This window comes from Bufo gargarizans, unplaced genomic scaffold, assembly GCF_014858855.1.
Source record: "Bufo gargarizans isolate SCDJY-AF-19 unplaced genomic scaffold, ASM1485885v1 original_scaffold_2076_pilon, whole genome shotgun sequence".
NCBI lineage: Eukaryota > Metazoa > Chordata > Amphibia > Anura > Bufonidae > Bufo > Bufo gargarizans.
The window spans coordinates 189,978-213,377 of record NW_025334628.1 but is presented as its reverse complement, the minus strand read 5'-3'; the positions used below and the strand labels follow the sequence as shown (position 1 = coordinate 213,377).

At 52.6% G+C, this 23,400-nt stretch overlaps 2 protein-coding genes and 1 long non-coding RNA gene across 3 annotated transcripts in view; 2 read left to right on the top strand and 1 right to left on the bottom strand.

Moving 5' to 3' along the window:
- LOC122923927 (phospholipid scramblase 2-like) overlaps nucleotides 1-9,803 on the top strand; it is a 31,013-nt gene extending 21,210 nt beyond the window's left edge. The window contains exons 5-7 of the mRNA XM_044274800.1: nucleotides 3,980-4,141; nucleotides 4,273-4,422; nucleotides 6,146-9,803. Coding sequence (XP_044130735.1) covers nucleotides 3,980-4,141; nucleotides 4,273-4,422; nucleotides 6,146-6,184 — 351 coding nt within the window. The 3' untranslated portion in view covers nucleotides 6,185-9,803. The remainder of the gene's footprint in view (nucleotides 1-3,979; nucleotides 4,142-4,272; nucleotides 4,423-6,145) is intronic.
- Nucleotides 9,804-9,807: 4 nt separating this feature from the next.
- LOC122923928 lies at nucleotides 9,808-10,539 on the bottom strand. Its single transcript, XR_006387340.1, has 2 exons — nucleotides 10,438-10,539; nucleotides 9,808-10,375 (listed from the first exon to the last, which is right to left on the bottom strand). It is a non-coding gene; the product is annotated as an uncharacterized LOC122923928 (long non-coding RNA).
- A 173-nt stretch (nucleotides 10,540-10,712) lies between these two features.
- On the top strand, nucleotides 10,713-11,939 carry LOC122923926 (DNA-directed RNA polymerase II subunit RPB1-like). Its single transcript, XM_044274799.1, has 2 exons — nucleotides 10,713-11,853; nucleotides 11,886-11,939. Exons 1-2 carry the CDS (start codon nucleotides 10,713-10,715, stop codon nucleotides 11,906-11,908), a joined length of 1,164 nt encoding a protein of 387 aa, XP_044130734.1. The 3' UTR covers nucleotides 11,909-11,939.
- The last annotated feature ends 11,461 nt before the right edge of the window (nucleotides 11,940-23,400 follow it).

Below are 23,400 nucleotides of genomic sequence, written 5' to 3'. Positions count from 1 at the left end.
AGCTATGTAAGATAGACGTTCAGCTAGAGCACCTTTATTGGTTGTGGTTGATCTTCTGACTGAAGGTATCTCTGGTTCAGTTTGAACGGCTCTGCGAGCTATGTAAGATAGACGTTCAGCTAGAGCACCTTCATTGCTTCTGGTTGATCTTCTGACTGAAGGTATCTCTGGTTCAGTTTGAACGGCTCTGCGAGCTATGTAAGATAGACGTTCAGCTAGAGCACCTTTATTGGTTGTGGTTGATCTTCTGAATGAAGGTATCTCTGGTTCAGTTTGAACGGCTCTGCGAGCTATGTAAGATAGACGTTCAGCTAGAGCACCTTCATTGCTTCTGGTTGATCTTCTGACTGAAGGTATCTCTGGTTCAGTTTGAACGGCTCTGCGAGCTATGTAAGATAGACGTTCAGCTAGAGCACCTTCATTGCTTCTGGTTGATCTTCTGACTGAAGGTATCTCTGGTTCAGTTTGAACGGCTCTGCGAGCTATGTAAGATAGACGTTCAGCTGGAACACAATTATTGGTTGTGGTTGATCTTCTGACTGACGGTATCTCTGGTTCAGTTTGAATGGTTCTGTGAGCTATGTAAGATAGACGTTCAGCTAGAGCACCTTTATTGGTTGTGGTTGATCTTCTGACTGAAGGTATCTCTGGTTCAGTTTGAACGGCTCTGCGAGCTATGTAAGATAGACGTTCAGCTAGAGCACCTTCATTGCTTCTGGTTGATCTTCTGACTGAAGGTATCTCTGGTTCAGTTTGAACGGCTCTGCGAGCTATGTAAGATAGACGTTCAGCTAGAGCACCTTTATTGCTTCTGGTTGATCTTCTGACTGAAGGTATCTCTGGTTCAGTTTGAACGGCTCTGCGAGCTATGTAAGATAGACGTTCAGCTAGAGCACCTTCATTGCTTCTGGTTGATCTTCTGACTGAAGGTATCTCTGGTTCAGTTTGAACGGCTCTGCGAGCTATGTAAGATAGACGTTCAGCTGGAACACAATTATTGGTTGTGGTTGATCTTCTGACTGAAGGTCTCTCTGGTTCAGTTTGAACGGCTCTGCGACCTATGTAAGATAGACGTTCAGCTGGAGCACCTTCATTGCTTCTGGTTGATCTTCTGACTGAAGGTATCTCTGGTTCAGTTTGAACGGCTCTGCGAGCTATGTAAGATAGACGTTCAGCTGGAAGACCTTCATTGCTTCTGGTTGATCTTCTGACTGAAGGTATCTCTGGTTCAGTTTGAACGGCTCTGCGGGCTATGTAAGATAGATGTTCAGCTGGAACACCTTCATTGCTTCTGGTTGATCTTCTGACTGAAGGTATCTCTGGTTCAGTTTCAGCTTTTGATTTTTCTGCAGTAATTTCTATTTCTGTGTCACTTTCCTTATTTTCTTGAGTGACTGATGTTGATTCTTTCTCAGTTTGAATAGTTTGTGTCAGTTGTTCAAACGTTAAACACACAGAACTTTCATCAATCATCGCACTTCTGCTGACTGTTACCTTGTTGTGTCTTGATGTAAAATCCTGTATCCTTTTTGAGATTCCCTGTACCCCACAAGTGCTCCTCCTTTTGCACATGCATCCCATTTTGTATGTTTTTCTTTTGGAATGTGTACATGGGCTTTACTTCCAAAAATTCTTAAATCTGGTTTCTTTTTGTTCCACAGTTCATATGGAGTTTTTCCTGGCAAACGATGTTGAAGATAGCATGCAGCCATGATGGCTTCTCCCCAGTATGTCGTTGGCCCAGCATGCTCCTCTCACCTTCACACAGTGTGCGCTTCACTCTCTGCAGCTCCATTGCTCTGGGTTATATGAACAGTTGTCTGGAACATAATTCCATGTTTCCTGAGAATGGCTTGTGTTTTACCCCTTGTATCTTCTGAGCCATTATCTGTTCATAGTACTCGGGGCATCCTGCCAAATGTATCACTTACTTCAGTGAGATACTCTTCTAATTTCTCTGGCACTTCATCCTCATTGTGACGTAGAAACACTGTGCTATATCCGGCGTAATCATCAGTGAAGGTCAGGGAGTACTTTTTCTTCCCGGGAGTTATAGTTTTCATTGGACCACAGAGATCTGAATGTATTAAGTCCAGAGGTTTTTGAGTTTGGGGAAAGGTGTCCTGGTCATGTCTCCTTTCATCCAGCTGGTGCAGGTCATTATCTGATCACATGGATTCATCTTAATACCACTTGCATAGTTATTCTCAACTGTTATATCGGAATTTCTATGCCCGAATCGTCTGTGCCAAGTGTGGATGCCGTTTGAATGTTTATCCTCTTTGGCTGTTTTTAACCATTTCACTGCAGCGCAGCTGATATAGTTCATCTATGATTTTAGCAATCCCCTTTTGTGATGATACAACGGTCACCCTGAAATGTGACTACATTGCCTCGGTTAGTGCTTTCTAGCTCTGGACCATACAGAACATTCCTCATCTGGATCTTCTTAGTGATATCTGGAGAGATAGGAGATGGCTTTCTATACCATCCTATTCCCACCGATTCCATTACATGCACTGTGTGTAATCCTCCCCACATGTCTTCAGCAGTCTGACAGGTACATATATCTATGATTGGACCATGGTCTATGCACAGGGAGATGGTCTCTGGGCTTTCTGACCTCTAACCGCTCCTCTGTGGGCTGCGCAGGTCTGGCTGCACTTATACATTGCCACCTACCTGCTCTTATAAGCAGCATTTTCTTCTTGAATTTCCAGGATTGGTAGTTCTGATTTGTCAGATTTGCGATGGAGAACTTTGCTGAGGGGATGGTGGCAGCCATTTCTGCTGTTTGTCTTTCTGTTGCTGTCTCCTGCACTCGATTGCTTTAGTTCGCTGTATCTGGTTATATCCTGGGCTTCTGCAGCATGTCCTGGGCCCATAACCTGTTAGAGATACTTTCTGAGGCTAAACAAAGGACAGGCAGACATTCTGTGCAGTCGCTGACCTCTGCTCTGTGGCAGAACGACCACTGAACTCTTTTATTATAAAGACACAGCAAAAACAGGAACTTACCCAAATGTAACACTGCCACCTAGTGACCATACAATGTACTAGGCATACAGCAAGGCTGTGCAGTGGTTGTTGCTTATACAATACAAACCTTGTATGCTAACACTAGGTCCTTCAGTCAGTAAGATATAAGATCTAGGAGGTCTTGGGATCAGTATGATATGAGGTCTAGGTCTTGGGACCACTGTGATTTTAGGTCTAGGTCTTGGAGTAAGTATGACATGGGGTCTAGGTCTTAGGATCAGTGTGATTTTAGGCCTAGGTCTTGGGACCAGTATGATATGAGGCCTAGGTCCTTGGGTTAGCATAATTTGTGGCCTTGGTCCTTTGGTCAGTATGGCATGAGGTCTAGGTTCTTTGATCAGTATGATATCAGGTCTAGGCCTTGTGGTCAGTATGATATGAGATTAGGTCTTGGGGTCAGTATGATGTGGGTTCTAGGTCTTGGGGTCAGTATGGCATGGGGCCTAGGTCTTAGAAATCAGTGTTATTTTAGGTCTTAGTCCTGGGGTTATGATATGGAGTCTAGGACTTGGAGTCAGTATGACGTAGGGTCTAGGTCTTGTGTTATTTTAGATCTAAATCCTGAGGTCAGTATGATATGAGGCCTAGGTCCTTGGATCAGTATGGTATGAGGCCTAGCTCCTCAGGTTGGGTTAATGTGAGGTCTATATTTTGGGGTAAGTTTACTCTGAAGTCTAGATCTTGGGGTCAGTGTTATTTTAGGTGTAGGTCCTGAGGTCAGTATGATATGAGGCCTAGGTCCTTGGATTAGTATTATATGAGGCCTAGGTCCTGGGGTTGGTTTGATCTGAGGTCTATATATTGGGGTTGGTTTCCTCTGAAGTCTATGTCTTGGGATCTGTGTAGTATGAGGTCTAGCTCTCCAGGTCAGTCGTGGAGTCACTCATGGAGTCGGTGTGCTCTGCGGTCTAACTCATCAGTTCTATGTTATGTCCTTCAGTTACAGGTCAGTGATTCTTCAGGCCAAATCCTTGGGTACGTAGATCAGAACTGGACTGCTTTCTCCTCATCTTTTGACATTCTGAATCCACATCATGAGATCTGCCTAAAAGTCAAAGGTCCGGGTTGGGGGGAAGGCTTCATGTCAGACCAAGTCCACCAGGTAAGTGCTTTATCAGTCCTCCACCGCTTCACCATGATCAGGATATCTAGTGCCTGGAAGTGATGAGAGCACAGGAGAGTCCTGGGGCCCTGCAACTGTAGACTATAATGTGATGTCTCCATGTGTTGTAGGTCCTCTCGGCTGATAAATCCTTCTCGGTCGGCCTGATTACACGCGTGTGGCGAGGACTGTTGTGCCGAGATGATAAGTTTGTGCTGCAATTCCCACCAGACTTGGATGTTTCCATGAAAGCCCTGCTGATATCCTGCACCTTACTGATTGTAAGTGAGAGGGGCAAGAGAGGGGCAAGAGAGGGGCAAGAGAGGGGCAAGAGAGGGGCAAGAGAGGGGCAAGAGAGGGGAAACAGAAGAGCGAGTGAGGAACAAGGGAGGCGTGAGAGAGGGGTGAGAGAGCGGCAAAAGAGGGGTGAGTGACAGGCAAGAGGAGACAGGTGAGAGACATGAAAGAGAGGGGCAAGGGAGGCGTGAGAGAGGGGTGAGAGAGCGGCAAAAGAGGGGTGAGTGACAGGCAAGAGGAGACAGGTGAGAGACATGAAAGAGAGGGGCAAGGGAGGCGTGAGAGAGGGGTGAGAGAGCAGCAAAAGAGGGGAAGTGAGCAGCAAGAGGAGACAGGTGAGAGACATGAAAGAGAGGGGCAAGGGAGGCGTGAGAGAGGGGTGAGAGAGCGGCAAAAGAGGGGTAAGTAACAGGCAAGAGGAGACAGGTGAGAGACATGAAAGAGAGGGGCAAGGGAGGCGTGAGAGAGGGGTGAGAGAGCGGCAAAAGAGGGGAAAGTGAGCAGCAAGAGGAGACAGGTGAGAGACATGAAAGAGAGGGGCAAGGGAGGCGTGAGAGAGCGGCAAAAGAGGGGAAAGTGAGCAGCAAGAGGAGACAGGTGAGAGACATGAAAGAGAGGGGCAAGGGAGGCGTGAGAGAGGGGTGAGAGAGCGGCAAAAGAGGGGAAAGTGAGCAGCAAGAGGAGACAGGTGAGAGACATGAAAGAGAGGGGCAAGGGAGGCGTGAGAGAGGGGTGAGAGAGCGGCAAAAGAGGGGAAAGTGAGCAGCAAGAGGAGACAGGTGAGAGACATGAAAGAGAGGGGCAAGGGAGGCGTGAGAGAGGGGTGAGAGAGCGGCAAAAGAGGGGTAAGTAACAGGCAAGAGGAGACAGGTGAGAGACATGAAAGAGAGGGGCAAGGGAGGCGTGAGAGAGCGGCAAAAGAGGGGAAAGTGAGCAGCAAGAGGAGACAGGTGAGAGACATGAAAGAGAGGGGCGAGTGAGGAACAAGGGAGGCGTGAGAGAGGGGTGAGAGAGCGGCAAAAGAGGGAAAAGTGAGCAGCAAGAGGAGACAGGTGAGAGACATGAAAGAGAGGGGCAAGGGAGGCGTGAAAGAGGGGTGAGAGAGGGGTGAGTGCGGCAAAAGAGGGGAAAGTGACAGGCAAGAGGAGACAGGTGAGAGACATGAAAGAGAGGGGCAAGGGAGGCGTGAGAGAGGGGTGAGAGAGCGGCAAAAGAGGGGAAAGTGACAGGCAAGAGGAGACAGGTGAGACATGAAAGAGAGGGGCGAGTGAGGAACAAGGGAGGCGTGAGAGAGGGGTGAGAGAGCGGCAAAAGAGGGGAAAGTGAGCAGCAAGAGGAGACAGGTGAGAGACATGAAAGAGAGGGGCAAGGGAGGCATGAGAGAGGGGTGAGAGCGGCAAAAGAGGGGAAAGTGACAGGCAAGAGGAGACAGGTGAGAGACATGAAAGAGAGGGGCAAGGGAGGCATGAGAGAGGTGAGAGAGCGGCAAAAGAGGGGTAAGTGACAGGCAAGAGACATGAAAGAGAGGGGCGAGTGAGGAACAAGGGAGGCGTGAGTGAGGGGTGAGATAGTGGAAAATCTGCGGAAAGAGAGGGCTGGGTGATGAGGAAGAGAAGGGCAACCCTGTGACTGCCCTTCATAATGGCTGTGGGGCTCAGGATAGGCGGCATTCCCTGTCAAGTCACCGCTGATCTTTTTACATTACAGGATCTATTGCAGCACGAAAGGAACAGAAGATCTAACTGAGCACAGAGTTTACTGGGGAGCGCTGCGCAGGACGTGGACAAAGCTATTTATACATCCCCCCCAGTATATATTGTACATCCCCCTTGTGGGATCCCCTCGCTCCATGAGGTATACACCTCCTCCACTAGGTGGTAGCCTCTACCCGGGGTATACACCGTGTGTCATCAGTCTATGACTATATACAGAATAACCCTTCCCGCTGTCACCTCCTGTCCATGTGACCTGTAGCTTACACCTCCCCCACTAGGTGGTAGCCTCTACCCGGGGTATACACCGTGTGTCATCAGTCTATGACTATATACAGAATAACCCTTCCCGCTGTCACCTCCTGTCCATGTGACCTGTAGCTTACACCTCCTCCACTAGGTGGTAGCCTCTACCCGGGGTATACACTGTGTGTCATCAGTCTATGACTATATACAGAATAACCCTTCCCGCTGTCACCTCCTGTCCATGTGACCTGTAGCTTACACCTCCTCCACTAGGTGGTAGCCTCTACCCGGGGTATACACCGTGTGTCATCAGTCTATGACTATATACAGAATAACCCTTCCCGCTGTCACCTCCTGTCCATGTGACCTGTAGCTTACACCTCCCCCACTAGGTGGTAGCCTCTACCCGGGGTATACACCGTGTGTCATCAGTCTATGACTATATACAGAATAACCCTTCCCGCTGTCACCTCCTGTCCATGTGACCTGTAGCTTACACCTCCTCCACTAGGTGGTAGCCTCTACCCGGGGTATACACCGTGTGTCATCAGTCTATGACTATATACAGAATAACCCTTCCCGCTGTCACCTCCTGTCCATGTGACCTGTAGCTTACACCTCCTCCACTAGGTGGTAGCCTCTACCCGGGGTATACACCATGTGTCATCAGTCTATGACTATATACAGAATAACCCTTCCCGCTGTCACCTCCTGTCCATGTGACCTGTAGTTTACACCTCCTCCACTAGGTGGTAGCCTCTACCCGGGGTATACACCATGTGTCATCAGTCTATGACTATATACAGAATAACCCTTCCCGCTGTCACCTCCTGTCCATGTGACCTGTAGTTTACACCTCCTCCACTAGGTGGTAGCCTCTACCCGGGGTATACACCGTGTGTCATCAGTCTATGACTATATACAGAATAACCCTTCCCGCTGTCACCTCCTGTCCATGTGACCTGTAGCTTACACCTCCCCCACTAGGTGGTAGCCTCTACCCGGGGTATACACCGTGTGTCATCAGTCTATGACTATATACAGAATAACCCTTCCCGCTGTCACCTCCTGTCCATGTGACCTGTAGCTTACACCTCCTCCACTAGGTGGTAGCCTCTACCCGGGGTATACACCGTGTGTCATCAGTCTATGACTATATACAGAATAACCCTTCCCGCTGTCACCTCCTGTCCATGTGACCTGTAGCTTACACCTCCTCCACTAGGTGGTAGCCTCTACCCGGGGTATACACCGTGTGTCATCAGTCTATGACTATATACAGAATAACCCTTCCCGCTGTCACCTCCTGTCCATGTGACCTGTAGCTTACACCTCCTCCACTAGGTGGTAGCCTCTACCCGGGGTATACACCATGTGTCATCAGTCTATGACTATATACAGAATAACCCTTCCCGCTGTCACCTCCTGTCCATGTGACCTGTAGTTTACACCTCCTCCACTAGGTGGTAGCCTCTACCCGGGGTATACACCATGTGTCATCAGTCTATGACTATATACAGAATAACCCTTCCCGCTGTCACCTCCTGTCCATGTGACCTGTAGTTTACACCTCCTCCACTAGGTGGTAGCCTCTACCCGGGGTATACACCGTGTGTCATCAGTCTATGACTATATACAGAATAACCCTTCCCGCTGTCACCTCCTGTCCATGTGACCTGTAGTATACACCTCCTCCACTAGGCGGTAGCCTCTACCCGGGGTATACACCGTGTGTCATCAGTCTATGACTATATACAGAATAATCCTTCCCGCTGTCACCTCCTGTCCATGTGACCTGTAGCTTACACCTCCTCCACTAGGTGGTAGCCTCTACCCGGGGTATACACCATGTGTCATCAGTCTATGACTATATACAGAATAATCCTTCCCGCTGTCACCTCCTGTCCATGTGACCTGTAGCTTACACCTCCCCCACTAGGTGGTAGCCTATACCCGGGGTATACACCATGTGTCATCAGTCTATGACTATATACAGAATAACCCTTCCCGCTGTCACCTCCTGTCCATATGACCTGTAGTTTACACCTCCCCCACTAGGTGGTAGCCTCTACCCGGGGTATACACCGTGTGTCATCAGTCTATGACTATATACACAATAACCCTTCCCGCTGTCACCTCCTGTCCATGTGACCTGTAGTTTACACCTCCTCCACTAGGTGGTAGCCTCTACCCGGGGTATACACCGTGTGTCATCAGTCTATGACTATATACAGAATAACCCTTCCCGCTGTCACCTCCTGTCCATGTGACCTGTAGTTTACACCTCCTCCACTAGGTGGTAGCCTCTACCCGGGGTATACACCGTGTGTCATCAGTCTATGACTATATACAGAATAATCCTTCCCGCTGTCACCTCCTGTCCATGTGACCTGTAGCTTACACCTCCCCCACTAGGTGGTAGCCTCTACCCGGGGTATACACCGTATGTCATCAGTCTATGACTATATACACAATAACCCTTCCCGCTGTCACCTCCTGTCCATGTGACCTGTAGCTTACACCTCCTCCACTAGGTGGTAGCCTCTACCCGGGGTATACACCGTGTGTCATCAGTCTATGACTATATACAGAATAACCCTTCCCGCTGTCACCTCCTGTCCATGTGACCTGTAGTATACACCTCCTCCACTAGGTGGTAGCCTCTACCCGGGGTATACACCGTGTGTCATCAGTCTATGACTATATACAGAATAATCCTTCCCGCTGTCACCTCCTGTCCATGTGACCTGTAGGTTACACCTCCTCCACTAGGTGGTAGCCTCTACCCGGGGTATACACCATGTGTCATCAGTCTATGACTATATACAGAATAACCCTTCCCGCTGTCACCTCCTGTCCATGTGACCTGTAGCTTACACCTCCCCCACTAGGTGGTAGCCTCTACCCGGGGTATACACCGTGTGTCATCAGTCTATGACTATATACACAATAACCCTTCCCGCTGTCACCTCCTGTCCATGTGACCTGTAGCTTACACCTCCCCCACTAGGTGGTAGCCTATACCCGGGGTATACACCGTGTGTCATCAGTCTATGACTATATACACAATAACCCTTCCCGCTGTCACCTCCTGTCCATGTGACCTGTAGTTTACACCTCCTCCACTAGGTGGTAGCCTCTACCCGGGGTATACACCGTGTGTCATCAGTCTATGACTATATACAGAATGATCCTTCCCGCTGTCACCTCCTGTCCATGTGACCTGTAGTTTACACCTCCTCCACTAGGTGGTAGCCTCTACCCGGGGTATACACCATGTGTCATCAGTCTATGGCTATATACAGAATAATCCTTCCCGCTGTCACCTCCTGTCCATGTGACCTGTAGTTTACACCTCCCCCACTAGGTGGTAGCCTCTACCCGGGGTATACACCGTGTGTCATCAGTCTATGACTATATACACAATAATCCTTCCCGCTGTCACCTCCTGTCCATGTGACCTGTAGTTTACACCTCCCCCACTAGGTGGTAGCCTCTACCCGGGGTATACACCGTGTGTCATCAGTCTATGACTATATACACAATAATCCTTCCCGCTGTCACCTCCTGTCCATGTGACCTGTAGTTTACACCTCCCCCACTAGGTGGTAGCTTCCACCCGGGTAATCGGGCTTCGACTTTAGACTTCTGGATACGTGGCGTTCTATAGCGTAATGTGACCAGACGTAATTTCCGATTTATTCTGCTATTCTCAGATCAGATGTAGCACATAGGTGCCTTATGGGGCGTCACATGATCCCCTCCTAAGACATGAACTAAACAGGGACATTTATACATGTGATTGTATGACGGATGTTACACGGAGTCTGTTATTGGGGGTTCTGGTTACACATTGGGGACCCGTGACCGAGTCAATAACCCAATCTGGAAGAAGATCTGTTCTGTCTCATTAGTCAGGGCAGAGAACCATCTCTCAGGTCAGTTGATATCTTACTGTTAGGAAAGAGTAGATCAAGACCTGCACCCAACCGTATACCACCCCTCATGACCTGCACCCAATCGTATACCACCCCGCAAGACCTGAACTCATCTATATACCACGCCCCAAGACCTGCACCCAACCGTATTCCACCCCTCATGACCTGCACCAAACCATATACCACCCCTCAAGACCTGCACTCATCTATATACTACCCCCCCAAGACCTGCACCCAACCGTATACCACCCCTCAAGACCTGCACTCATCTATATACCACGCCCCAAGACCTGCACCCAACCGTATACCACCCCTCAAGACCTGCACTCATCTATATACCACGCCCCAAGACCTGCACCCAACCGTATTCCACCCCTCATGACCTGCACCAAACCATATACCACCCCTCAAGACCTGCACTCATCTATATACTACCCCCCCAAGACCTGCACCCAACCGTATTCCACCCCTCATGACCTGCACCAAACCATATACCACCCCTCAAGACCTGCACTCATCTATATTCCACCCCCAAGACCTGCACCACCTAACCATATACCCCTCAAAAGCTGCACTCAACCATATACCACCCATCGAGACCTGCACTCAACCGTATACCACCCATCGAGACCTGCACTCAACCGTATACCACCCATCGAGACCTGCACTCAACCGTATACCACCCATCGAGACCTGCACTCAACCGTATACCACCCATCGAGACCTGCACTCAACCGTATACCACCCATCGAGACCTGCACTCAACCGTATACCACCCATCGAGACCTGCACTCAACCGTATACCACCCATCGAGACCTGCACTCAACCGTATACCACCCATCGAGACCTGCACTCAACCGTATACCACCCATCGAGACCTGCACTCAACCGTATACCACCCATCGAGACCTGCACTCAACCGTATACCACCCATCGAGACCTGCACTCAACCGTATACCACCCATCGAGACCTGCACTCAACCGTATACCACCCATCGAGACCTGCACTCAACCGTATACCACCCATCGAGACCTGCACTCAACCGTATACCACCCATCGAGACCTGCACTCAACCGTATACCACCCATCGAGACCTGCACTCAACCGTATACCACCCATCGAGACCTGCACTCAACCGTATACCACCCATCGAGACCTGCACTCAACCGTATACCACCCATCGAGACCTGCACTCAACCGTATACCACCCATCGAGACCTGCACTCAACCGTATACCACCCATCGAGACCTGCACTCAACCGTATACCACCCATCGAGACCTGCACTCAACCGTATACCACCCCTCATGACCTGCACTCAACCGTATACCACCCCTCATGACCTGCACTCAACCGTATACCACCCCTCAAGACCTGCACCCAACCGTATTCCACCCCTCAAGACCTGCTCTCAACCGTATTCCACCCCTCAAGACCTGCTCTCAACCGTATTCCACCCCTCAAGACCTGCTCTCAACCGTATTCCACCCCTCAAGACCTGCTCTCAACCGTATTCCACCCCTCAAGACCTGCTCTCAACCGTATTCCACCCCCCCCCAAGACTTGCACCTAACCACATACTCCTCAAAAGCTGCACTCAACCATATACCACCCATCCCAACCTGCACTCAACTGTATACCACCCCTCAAGAACTGCACCCAACCGTATACCTCCCATCACGACCTGCACCCAACCGTATACCACCCATCACGACCTGCACCCAACCGTATACCACCCATCACGACCTGCACCCAACCGTATACCACCCATCACGACCTGCACCCAACCGTATACCACCCATCACGACCTGCACTCAACCGTATACCACCCATCAAGACCTGCACCCAACCGTATACCACCCATCACGACCTGCACCCAACCGTATACCACCCATCACGACCTGCACCCAATCATGTATCACCCATCAACATACGCCCCCCAAGACTTGCACCCAACCACCCCTCACAACCTGCACACAAATGTATACCACCCTTCAAGACCTGCACCCAACCGTATACCACCCATCACGACCTGCACCCAACCGTATACCACCCATCACGACCTGCACCCAACCGTATACCACCCATCACGACCTGCACCCAATCATGTATCACCCATCAACATACGCCCCCCAAGACTTGCACCCAACCACCCCTCACAACCTGCACTCAACTGTATACCACCCTTCAAGACCTGCACCCAACCGTATACCACCCATCACGACCTGCACCCAACCGTATACCACCCATCACGACCTGCACCCAACCGTATACCACCCATCACGACCTGCACCCAACCGTATACCACCCATCACGACCTGCACCCAATCATGTATCACCCATCAACATACGCCCCCCAAGACTTGCACCCAACCATCGCTCAAAAGCTGCACTCAACCGTATACCACCCCTCTCAACCTGCACCTAACCGAATGTAACGCCCCAGAGTGGCATTACCACCTCTTACACCCCTCTACTATCTCATAGTTGTTTTAATGTCATCATGTGTATTTATTTCCTGGTCCTGCATAATGTGTATTTGTAGTTCTGATTTTGTGACTGTTAACATGTAATGTACCTGGTCCACCAGCAGGTGGCGGCAATAATGTCAGAGCTACCTAGCCTAGAGTGGAACCTTCTGTCAACTCTAACCCTCTCTAGAGAGGGAGGAGTTTAGTTAGAAAGGCCAGTCTAGCCTACCCTTTCTAGGGGACATGTTGTGTCTAGCTTCCCCCCCTGCCTGGGGAAGGCAGCAGGCCCTCGTCCCTCCTGGACGAGTCCTGCAGAAGAGAGTTTAGAGTACCCCCTCCTAGGGGAAGGCTGTGTGCCAGCTAGCAGAGCCCTGTCTGCTCTGCTGGAACAAGAGAAAAGAGCAAAGAGCCTCAAGGAAAGGTTCCCTGGATAAAGAGAAAGAGAAAGACAGAGTCAGACTACAGAAAGCCAAGTTCAGCAGAAAAGAAAAGTTTCTATTTAATCCTGATAGCACAGCAGGGCTAAAGAGACAGATGTAGCAGAGCTGAGTGTGTTTGCCTGCCAGAATTTAAGCCAAAGCCTGCTGGCAACCAAGATACATTTGGGAGATTGTTCTCTGATGCAAGTTCATTCAAGTAAAGCTGTTTTCAACTTTAATACAAGTCTGGACTTCATCCCCTTCAACAACCCCCCCCCCTTTTTTCCTGCAACGGATGACCAGCGTATCCAGGAAGGAGCACCGTGACACGTGCACAGCCACATTCAAAGGGACATTATGGGCTAAGCTTACACCACTCTGGCATCCCTACACCTGGGTACCACCATCACCATCTATTAAGGGGGACCCCGTCCCTCATTGAGATGCAACTGGCATCACAACAAAAACTCTTATAACATCTTAAAAGGGACCCCTAGCGCCGTCGGAGCTCGTTGTGCATATACCACCCCAGGCAAAGGTACCTGGCAGAGGTACTGGTGCTGGGACTGAGAGAAGTGATCCTCTCTTTGGTAGGGGTGGATCAGTCGGGTTTTATGCTGTGGAAATACTACTGATATAAACCTGAGACGTTTATATACTAACCTCCAGGTTCATCATGATAATAGGGGCTTAAGGGTCCTAGCGTCACTGGGTAATAAAAAAGCATTAGACTGGAGGGGGATTTCATGTGGGCTACACCTGAACGGATGCGCTTCCCCCAAAACTTCCTTCGCTGGTTGCAACTACTTTATAAGTCCCCTACAGCTAGGGTCAGGATAAATGGGGCACCAGACAGGGTTGTCCACCTTCCCCCTTACTCTTTGCACTGGTAATGGAGCCCTTGTCCTTGCAGCCAGCCAGTACCGCAGGGGCAACACGTGAGGTGCGCGGTGGGCCGATGAGGGGCCAAATAATAATACAGTTCATCGGTTACTCACGGTCAGCAGAAGCCTCCCGGGGCCGGCAGCACAGTGATGAGGTGGACGGCACGAAATCCTCCGGGGCATGCTCTGTGGTAGGAAGCATCAGCCAAGATGGAGGTTGAGGTGCCCTTGGTGGCAGTGGTGTTTAGGGTGCTTGTGGTGGCTGGGTTCCTTGGTGGTATTTGTTGTGACGCCAGTACCGGTAATGGTGGTACAACCAGTGGTAAGAATGAAGTGGACGGTGGTAGGACACGGCTCACAGCTGTTACTGAGGTCGGTTGCGGCAGGGACATCAGACAGAACACAGTCTCTTGTTCTTTAGAGGAATCCTGTTTGGCCGGGTTAAGCCTGAAGGTTCTGTAGAAGTACTTCTGGTAGGCGACTCTGCTTCAGGGCCCTGAGGCTGCCGGTGGCTGAAGTGTCCTTCACCTGGACTCCCTAGGGTGTCTGATGCCCGGATAGCGGCTTTTATCCTTTGGATTTCTTTAGTCTTTTCTTTCTTTTACCTGACAGAAGAGCCAGACCCGCACTGTCTCCCCACCAACTGCCCCCTCACTATCCTCCTCCTCCTCCCACTAGGCCTGACCTAAGTATTTATAGGACCTACGTGCTATCCCCCTCTAGTGGTGGGATGTATACATTACACCAGGCCAGCCTATGAACAGGGATACCACAGGTGTAATACAAAGTGACCACGCCGTTGTTATGGGGCCCGGAGCGCATTGAAGGCCCCGCCCCCTTCTCCTATTCCGCACAGACAGTTTATCATAGATAATATTGGCCGGCAATGAGGTGGCCCGCCCACTTGTGCTCTCCCTTGGCCCCCCCCCCCCTAATTGTACTGGACAATAAAGTTTATTGAAAGAAGGGAAAAAATATCACACGCGTCTTTTAGCCGGCTGGCCGCCCCGTTTCCTAGGTAACACTAAGTGCGCGTGCTGGAGGCTCGCGCAGGAGTGGACGTGAGAGCGAGCGGCCGGGGACAGGACACCAGCGGCGACCGGTGAGGGGGAGGAACGTGTCGGGCCCCCTGACTGCAGGCCTCGGCGGTGTCAGTGATGTCTTGTGCCTCCATAGTGAGCGAGACGCATCTCCCACAAGCTGCACAGGACGTCACGCATTTCACACCACCGCCTATCCCACCGCACCATGCGGGCTCTGCTGGGGTTTCTGGGTGGCACCGTCACGCTCTAGAGGCAGGCACCCAGCTTTCCTAGAGTCCTGAGTATGAGGTCCAGCTCCTAGAGGCAGGCACCCAGCTCTCCCAGAGTCCTGAGTATGAGGTCCAGCTCCTAGAGTTAGGCACCCAGCTTTCCCAGAGTCCTGAGTATGAGGTCCAGCTCCTAGAGGTAAGCACCCAGCTTTCCCAGAGTCCGGAGTATGAGGTCCCGCTCTAGAGGTAGGCACCCAGCTTTCCCAGAGTCCTGAGTATGAGGTCCAGCTCCAACAAGCAGGCACCCAGCTTTCCCAGAGTCCTGAGTATGAGGTCCAGCTCTGACAGGCAGGCACCCAGCTTTCCCAGAGTCCTGAGTATGAGGTCCAGCTCCAACAAGCAGGCACCCAGCTTTCCCAGAGTCCTGAGTATGAGGTCCAGCTCTGACAGGCAGGCACCCAGCTTTCCCAGAGTCCTGAGTATGAGGCCCCGCTCTAGAGGCAGGCACCCAGCTTCCCCAGAGTCCTGAGTATGAGGTCCAGCTCTGACAGGCAGGCACCCAGCTTTCCCAGAGTCCTGAGTATGAGGTCCAGCTCCTACAGGCAGGCACCCAGCTTTCCTAGAGTCCTGAGTATGAGGTCCAGCTCCTAGAGTTAGGCACCCAGCTTTCCCAGAGTTCTGAGTATGAGGTCCAGCTCCTACAGGCAGCACCCAGCTTTCCCAGAGTCCTGAGTATGAGGTCCAGCTCCTACAGGCAGGCACCCAGCTTTCCCAGAGTCCTGAGTATGAGGTCCAGCTCCTAGAGGCAGGCACCCAGCTTTCCCAGAGTCCTGAGTATGAGGTCCAGCTCCTAGAGATAGGCACCCAGCTTTCCCAGAGTCCTGAGTATGAGGTCCAGCTCCTAGAGGCAGGCACCCAGCTTTCCTAGAGTCCTGAGTATGAGGTCCAGCTCCTAAAGGTAGGCACCCAGCTTTCCCAGAGTCCTGAGTATGAGGTCCAGCTCCTACAGGCAGGCACCCAGCTTTCCCAGAGTCCTGAGTATGAGGTCCAGCTCCTACAAGCAGGCACCCAGCTTTCCCAGAGTCCTGAGTATGAGGTCCAGCTCCTAGAGGCAGGCACCCAGCTTTCCCAGAGTCCTGAGTATGAGGTCCAGCTCCTAGAGGCAGGCACCCAGCTTTCCCAGAGTCCTGAGTATGAGGTCCAGCTCCTAGAGGTAGGCACCCAGCTTTCCCAGAGTCCTGAGTATGAGGTCCAGCTCCTAGAGGCAAGCACCCAGCTTTCCCAGAGTCCTGAATATAATATCCAGCTCCTAGAGGTAGGCACCCAGCTTTCCCAGAGTCCTGAGTATGAGGTCCAGCTTCTACAGGCAGGCACCCAGCTTTCCCAGAGTCCTGAATATAATATCCAGCTCCTAGAGGCAGGCACCCAGCTTTCCCAGAGTCCTGAATATAATATCCAGCTCCTAGAGGTAGGCACCCAGCTTTCCCAGAGTCCTGAGTATGAGGTCCAGCTCCTAGAGGCAGGCACCCAGCTTTCCCATAGTCCTGAGTATGAGGTCCAGCTCCTAGAGGTAGGCACCCAGCTTTCCCAGAGTCCGGAGTATGAGGTCCCGCTCTAGAGGTAGGCACCCAGCTTTCCCAGAGTCCTGAGTATGAGGTCCAGCTCCTAGAGTTAGGCACCCAGCTTTCCCAGAGTCCTGAGTATGAGGTCCAGCTCCTACAGGCAGGCACCCAGCTTTCCCAGAGTGCTGAGTATGAGGTCCAGCTCCTAGAGGCAGGCACCCAGCTTTCCCAGAGTCCTGAATATAATATCCAGCTCCTAGAGGTAGGCACCCAGCTTTCCCAGAGTCCTGAGTATGAGGTCCAGCTCCTAGAGGCAGGCACCCAGCTTTCCTAGGGTTCTGAATATAATATCCAGCTCCTAGAGGCAGGCACCCAGCTTTTCCAGAGTCATGAGTATGAGGTCCAGCTCCTACAGGCAGGCACCCAGCTTTCCCAGAGTCCTGAGTATGAGGTCCAGCTCCTACAGGCAGCACCCAGCTTTCTTAGGGTTCTGAATATAATATCCAGCTCCTAGAGGCAGGCACCCAGCTTTCCCAGAGTCCTGAGTATGAGGTCCAGCTCCTACAGGCAGGCACCCAGCTTTCCCAGAGTCCTGAGTATGAGGTCCAGCTCCTAGAGGCAGGCACCCAGCTTTCCCAGAGCCCTGAGTATGAAGTCCAGCTCCTACAGGCAGGCACCCAGCTTTCCCAGAGTCCTGAGTATGAGGTCCAGCTCCTACAGGCAGGCACCCAGCTTTCCCAGAGTCCTGAGTATGAGGTCCAGCTCCTACAGGTAGGCACCCAGCTTTCCCAGAGTCCTGAGTATGAGGTCCAGCTCCTAGAGGCAGGCACCCAGCTTTCCCAGAGTCCTGAGTATGAGGTCCAGCTCCTAGAGGTAGGCACCCAGCTTTCCCAGAGTCCTGAGTATGAGGTCCCGCTCTAGAGGTAGGCACCCAGCTTTCCCAGAGTCCTGAGTATGAGGTCCAGCTCCTACAGGCAGGCACCCAGCTTTCCCAGAGTCCTGAGTATGAGGTCCAGCTCCTACAGGCAGGCACCCAGCTTTCCTAGAGTCCTGAGTATGAGGTTCAGCTCCTAGAGGTAGGCACCCAGCTTTCCTAGGGTTCTGAATATAATATCCAGCTCCTAGAGGTAGGCACCCAGCTTTCCCAGAGTCCTGAGTATGAGGTCCAGCTCTGACAGGCAGGCACCCAGCTTTCCCAGAGTCCTGAGTATGAGGTCCAGCTCCTACAGGCAGGCACCCAGCTTTCCCAGAGTCCTGAGTATGAGGTCCAGCTCCTAGAGGCAGGCACCCAGCTTTCCCAGAGTCCTGAATATAATATCCAGCTCCTAGAGGTAGGCACCCAGCTTTCCCAGAGTCCTGAGTATGATGTCCAGCTCCTAGAGGCAGGCACCCAGCTTTCCCAGAGTCCTGAATATAATATCTAGCTCCTAGAGGTAGGCACCCAGCTTTCCCAGAGTCCTGAGTATGAGGTCCAGCTCCTACAGGCAGGCACCCAGCTTTCCTAGGGTTCTGAATATAATATCCAGCTCCTAGAGGCAGGCACCCAGCTTTCCCAGAGTCCTGAGTATGAGGTCCAGCTCCTAGAGGCAGGCACCCAGCTTTCCTAGGGTTCTGAATATAATATCCAGCTCCTAGAGGCAGGCACCCAGCTTTCCCAGAGTCCTGAGTATGAGGTCCAGCTCCTACAGGCAGGCACCCAGCTTTCCCAGAGTCCTGAGTATGAGGTCCAGCTCCTAGAGGCAGGCACCCAGCTTTCCCAGAGCCCTGAGTATGAGGTCCAGCTCCTACAGGCAGGCACCCAGCTTTCCCAGAGTCCTGAGTATGAGGTCCAGCTCCTACAGGTAAGCACCCAGCGTTCCCAGAGTCCTGAGTATGAGGTCCAGCTCCTAGAGGCAGGCACCCAGCTTTCCTAGGGTCCTGAATATAATATCCAGCTCCTACAGGTAGGCACCCAGCTTTCCTAGAGTCCTGAGTATGAAGTTGAGCTCCTAGAGTTAGGCACCCAGCTTTCCCAGAGTCCTGAGTATGAGGTCCAGCTCCTACAGGCAGGCACCCAGCTTTCCCAGAGTCCTGAGTATGAGGTCCAGCTCCTACAGGCAGGCAGGCACCCAGCTTTCCCAGAGTCCTGAGTATTTGGTCCAGCTCCTAGAGGCAGGCACCCAGCTTTCCCAGAGTCCTGAGTATGAGTTCCAGCTCCTGCAGGCAGGCACCCAGCTTTCCCAGAGTCCTGAGTATGAGGTCCAGCTCCTACAGGCAGGCACCCAGCTTTCCCAGAGTCCTGAGTATGAGGTCCAGCTCCTAGAGGCAGGCACCCAGCTTTCCCAGAGTCCTGAGTATGAGGCCCAGCTCCTACAGGCAGGCACCCAGCTTTCCCAGAGGCCTGAGTATGAGGTCCAGCTCCTACAGGCAGGCACCCAGCTTTCCCAGAGTCCTGAGTATGAGGTCCAGCTCCTACAGGTAAGCACCCAGCGTTCCCAGAGTCCTGAGTATGAGGTCCAGCTCCTAGAGGCAGGCACCCAGCTTTCCTAGGGTCCTGAATATAATATCCAGCTCCTACAGGTAGGCACCCAGCTTTCCTAGAGTCCTGAGTATGAAGTTGAGCTCCTAGAGTTAGGCACCCAGCTTTCCCAGAGTCCTGAGTATGAGGTCCAGCTCCTACAGGCAGGCACCCAGCTTTCCCAGAGTCCTGAGTATGAGGTCCAGCTCCTAGAGGCAGGCACCCAGCTTTCCCAGAGTCCTGAGTATGAGTTCCAGCTCCTGCAGGCAGGCACCCAGCTTTCCCAGAGTCCTGAGTATGAGGTCCAGCTCCTACAGGCAGGCACCCAGCTTTCCCAGAGTCCTGAGTATGAGGTCCAGCTCCTAGAGGCAGGCACCCAGCTTTCCCAGAGTCCTGAGTATGAGGCCCAGCTCCTACAGGCAGGCACCCAGCTTTCCCAGAGCCCTGAGTATGAGGTCCAGCTCCTACAGGCAGGCACCCAGCTTTCCCAGAGTCCTGAGTATGAGGTCCAGCTCCTACAGGTAAGCACCCAGCTTTCCCAGAGTCCTGAGTATGAGGTCCAGCTCCTAGAGGCAGGCACCCAGCTTTCCTAGGGTCCTGAATATAATATCCAGCTCCTACAGGTAGGCACCCAGCTTTCCTAGAGTCCTGAGTATGAAGTTGAGCTCCTAGAGTTAGGCACCCAGCTTTCCCAGAGTCCTGAGTATGAGGTCCAGCTCCTACAGGCAGGCACCCAGCTTTCCCAGAGTCCTGAGTATGAGGTCCAGCTCCTACAGGCAGGCAGGCACCCAGCTTTCCCAGAGTCCTGAGTATTTGGTCCAGCTCCTAGAGGCAGGCACCCAGCTTTCCCAGAGTCCTGAGTATGAGTTCCAGCTCCTGCAGGCAGGCACCCAGCTTTCCCAGAGTCCTGAGTATTTGGTCCAGCTCCTAGAGGCAGGCACCCAGCTTTCCCAGAGTCCTGAGTATGAGTTCCAGCTCCTGCAGGCAGGCACCCAGCTTTCCCAGAGTCCTGAGTATGAGGTCCAGCTCCTACAGGCAGGCACCCAGCTTTCCCAGAGTCCTGAGTATGAGGTCCAGCTCCTAGAGGCAGGCACCCAGCTTTCCCAGAGTCCTGAGTATGAGGCCCAGCTCCTACAGGCAGGCACCCAGCTTTCCCAGAGTCCTGAGTATGAGGTCCAGCTCCTACAGGCAGGCACCCAGCTTTCCCAGAGTCCTGAGTATGAGGTCCAGCTCCTAGAGGCAGGCACCCAGCTTCCCCAGAGTCCTGAGTATGAGGCCCAGCTCCTACAGGCAGGCACCCAGCTTTCCCAGAGTCCTGAGTATGAGGTCCAGCTCCTACAGGCAGGCACCCAGCTTTCCCAGAGTCCTGAGTATGAGGTCCAGCTCCTAGAGGTAGGCACCCAGCTTCCCCAGAGTCCTGAGTATGAGGTCCAGCTCCTAGAGGTAGGCACCCAGCTTTCCCAGAGTCCTGAGTATGAGGTCCAGCTCCTAGAGGTAGGCATTCAGCTTTCCCAGAGTCCTGAGTATGAGGTCCAGCTCCTAGAGGTAGGCACCCAGCTTTCCCAGAGTCCTGAGTATGAGGTCCAGCTCCTACAGGCAGGCACCCAGCTTTCCCAGAGTCCTGAATATAATATCCAGCTCCTAGAGGCAGGCACCCAGCTTTCCCAGAGACCTGAGTATGAGGTCCAGCTCCTACAGGCAGGCACCCAGCTTCCCCAGAGTCCTGAGTATGAGGTCCAGCTCCTAGAGGCGGGCACCCAGCTTTCCCAGAGTCCTGAGTATGAGGTCCAGCTCCTAGAGGCAGGCACCCAGCTTCCCCAGAGTCCTGAGTATGAGGTCCAGCTCCTACAGGTAGGCACCCAGCTTTCCCAGAGTCCTGAGTAGGAGGTCCAGCTCCTAGAGTTAGGCACCCAGCTTTCCCAGAGTCCTGAGTATGAGGTCCAGCTCCTAGAGGCAGGCACCCAGCTTCCCCAGAGTCCTGAGTATGAGGTCCAGCTCCTAGAGGCAGACACACAGCTTTCCTAGAGTATTGAATATAATATCCAGCTCCTACAGGTAGGCACCCAGCTTTCCTAGAGTCCTGAGTATGAGGTTCAGCTCCTAGAGTTAGGCACCCAGCTTTCCCAGAGTCCTGAGTATGAGGTCCAGCTCCTACAGGCAGGCACCCATCTTTCCCAGAGTCCTGAGTATGAGGTCCAGCTCCTAGAGGCAGGCACCAAGCTTTCCCAGAGTCCTGAGTATGAGGCCCAGCTCCTACAGGCAGGCACCCAGCTTTCCCAGAGTCCTGAGTATGAGGTCCAGCTCCTAGAGGTAGGCACCCAGCTTTCCCAGAGTCATGAGTATGAGGTCCAGCTCCTAGAGGTAGGCATTCAGCTTTCCCAGAGTCCTGAGTATGAGGTCCAGCTCCTAGAGGTAGCACCCAGCTTTCCCAGAGTCCTGAGTATGAGGTTCAGCTCCTAGAGGCAGGCACCCAGCTTTCCCAGAGTCCTGAGTATGAGGTCCAGCTCCTACAGGCAGGCACCCAGCTTTCCCAGAGTCCTGAGTATGAGGTCCAGCTCCTAGAGGCAGGCACCCAGCTTTCCCAGAGTCCTGAGTATGAGGTCCAGCTCCTACAGGCAGGCACCCAGCTTTCCCAGAGTCCTGAGTTTGAGGTCCAGCTTCTAGAGGCAGGCACCCAGCTTCCCCAGAGTCCTGAGTATGAGGTCCAGCTCCTAGAGGCGGGCACCCAGCTTTCCCAGAGTCCTGAGTATGAGGTCCAGCTCCTAGAGGCAGGCACCCAGCTTCCCCAGAGTCCTGAGTATGAGGTCCAGCTCCTACAGGTAGGCACCCAGCTTTCCCAGAGTCCTGAGTAGGAGGTCCAGCTCCTAGAGTTAGGCACCCAGCTTTCCCAGAGTCCTGAGTATGAGGTCCAGCTCCTAGAGGCAGGCACCCAGCTCTCCCAGAGTCCTGAGTATGAGGTCCAGCTCCTAGAGGCAGGCACACAGCTTTCCTAGAGTATTGAATATAATATCCAGCTCCTACAGGTAGGCACCCAGCTTTCCTAGAGTCCTGAGTATGAGGTTCAGCTCCTAGAGTTAGGCACCCAGCTTTCCCAGAGTCCTGAGTATGAGGTCCAGCTCCTACAGGCAGGCACCCATCTTTCCCAGAGTCCTGAGTATGAGGTCCAGCTCCTAGAGGCAGGCACCAAGCTTTCCCAGAGTCCTGAGTATGAGGCCCAGCTCCTACAGGCAGGCACCCAGCTTTCCCAGAGTCCTGAGTATGAGGTCCAGCTCCTAGAGGCAGGCACCCAGCTTTCCCAGAGTCATGAGTATGAGGTCCAGCTCCTAGAGGTAGGCATTCAGCTTTCCCAGAGTCCTGAGTATGAGGTCCAGCTCCTAGAGGTAGCACCCAGCTTTCCCAGAGTCCTGAGTATGAGGTTCAGCTCCTAGAGGCAGGCACCCAGCTTTCCCAGAGTCCTGAGTATGAGGTCCAGCTCCTACAGGCAGGCACCCAGCTTTCCCAGAGTCCTGAGTATGAGGTCCAGCTCCTAGAGGCAGGCACCCAGCTTTCCCAGAGTCCTGAGTATGAGGTCCAGCTCCTAGAGGCAGGCACCCAGCTTTCCCAGAGTCCTGAGTTTGAGGTCCAGCTTCTAGAGGCAGGCACCCAGCTTTCCCAGAGTCCTGAGTATGAGGTCCAGCTCCTAGAGGCAGGCACCCAGCTTCCCCAGAGTCCTGAGTATGAGTTCCAGCTCCTAGAGGCAGGCACCCAGCTTTCCCAGAGTCCTGAGTATGAGGTCCAGCTCCTAGAGGCAGGCACCCAGCTTTCCCAGAGTCCTGAGTATGAGGTCCAGCTCCTAGAGTTAGGCACCCAGCTTTCCCAGAGTCATGAGTATGAGGTCCAGCTCCTAGAGGCAGGCACCCAGCTTCCCCAGAGTCCTGAGTATGAGGTCCAGCTCCTAGAGGTAGGCATTCAGCTTCCCCAGAGTCCTGAGTATGAGTTCC

Bases quoted from the DNA above. Each gene is read 5' to 3' on its own strand.
- LOC122923926 (XM_044274799.1), top strand. From the start codon at position 10,713: ATGACCTGCACCAAACCATATACCACCCCTCAAGACCTGCACTCATCT. The intron at 11,854-11,885 runs CCCCTCAAGACC...ACCGTATTCCAC, and splicing joins CTGCTCTCAACCGTATTCCA to CCCCCCCCAAGACTTGCACC.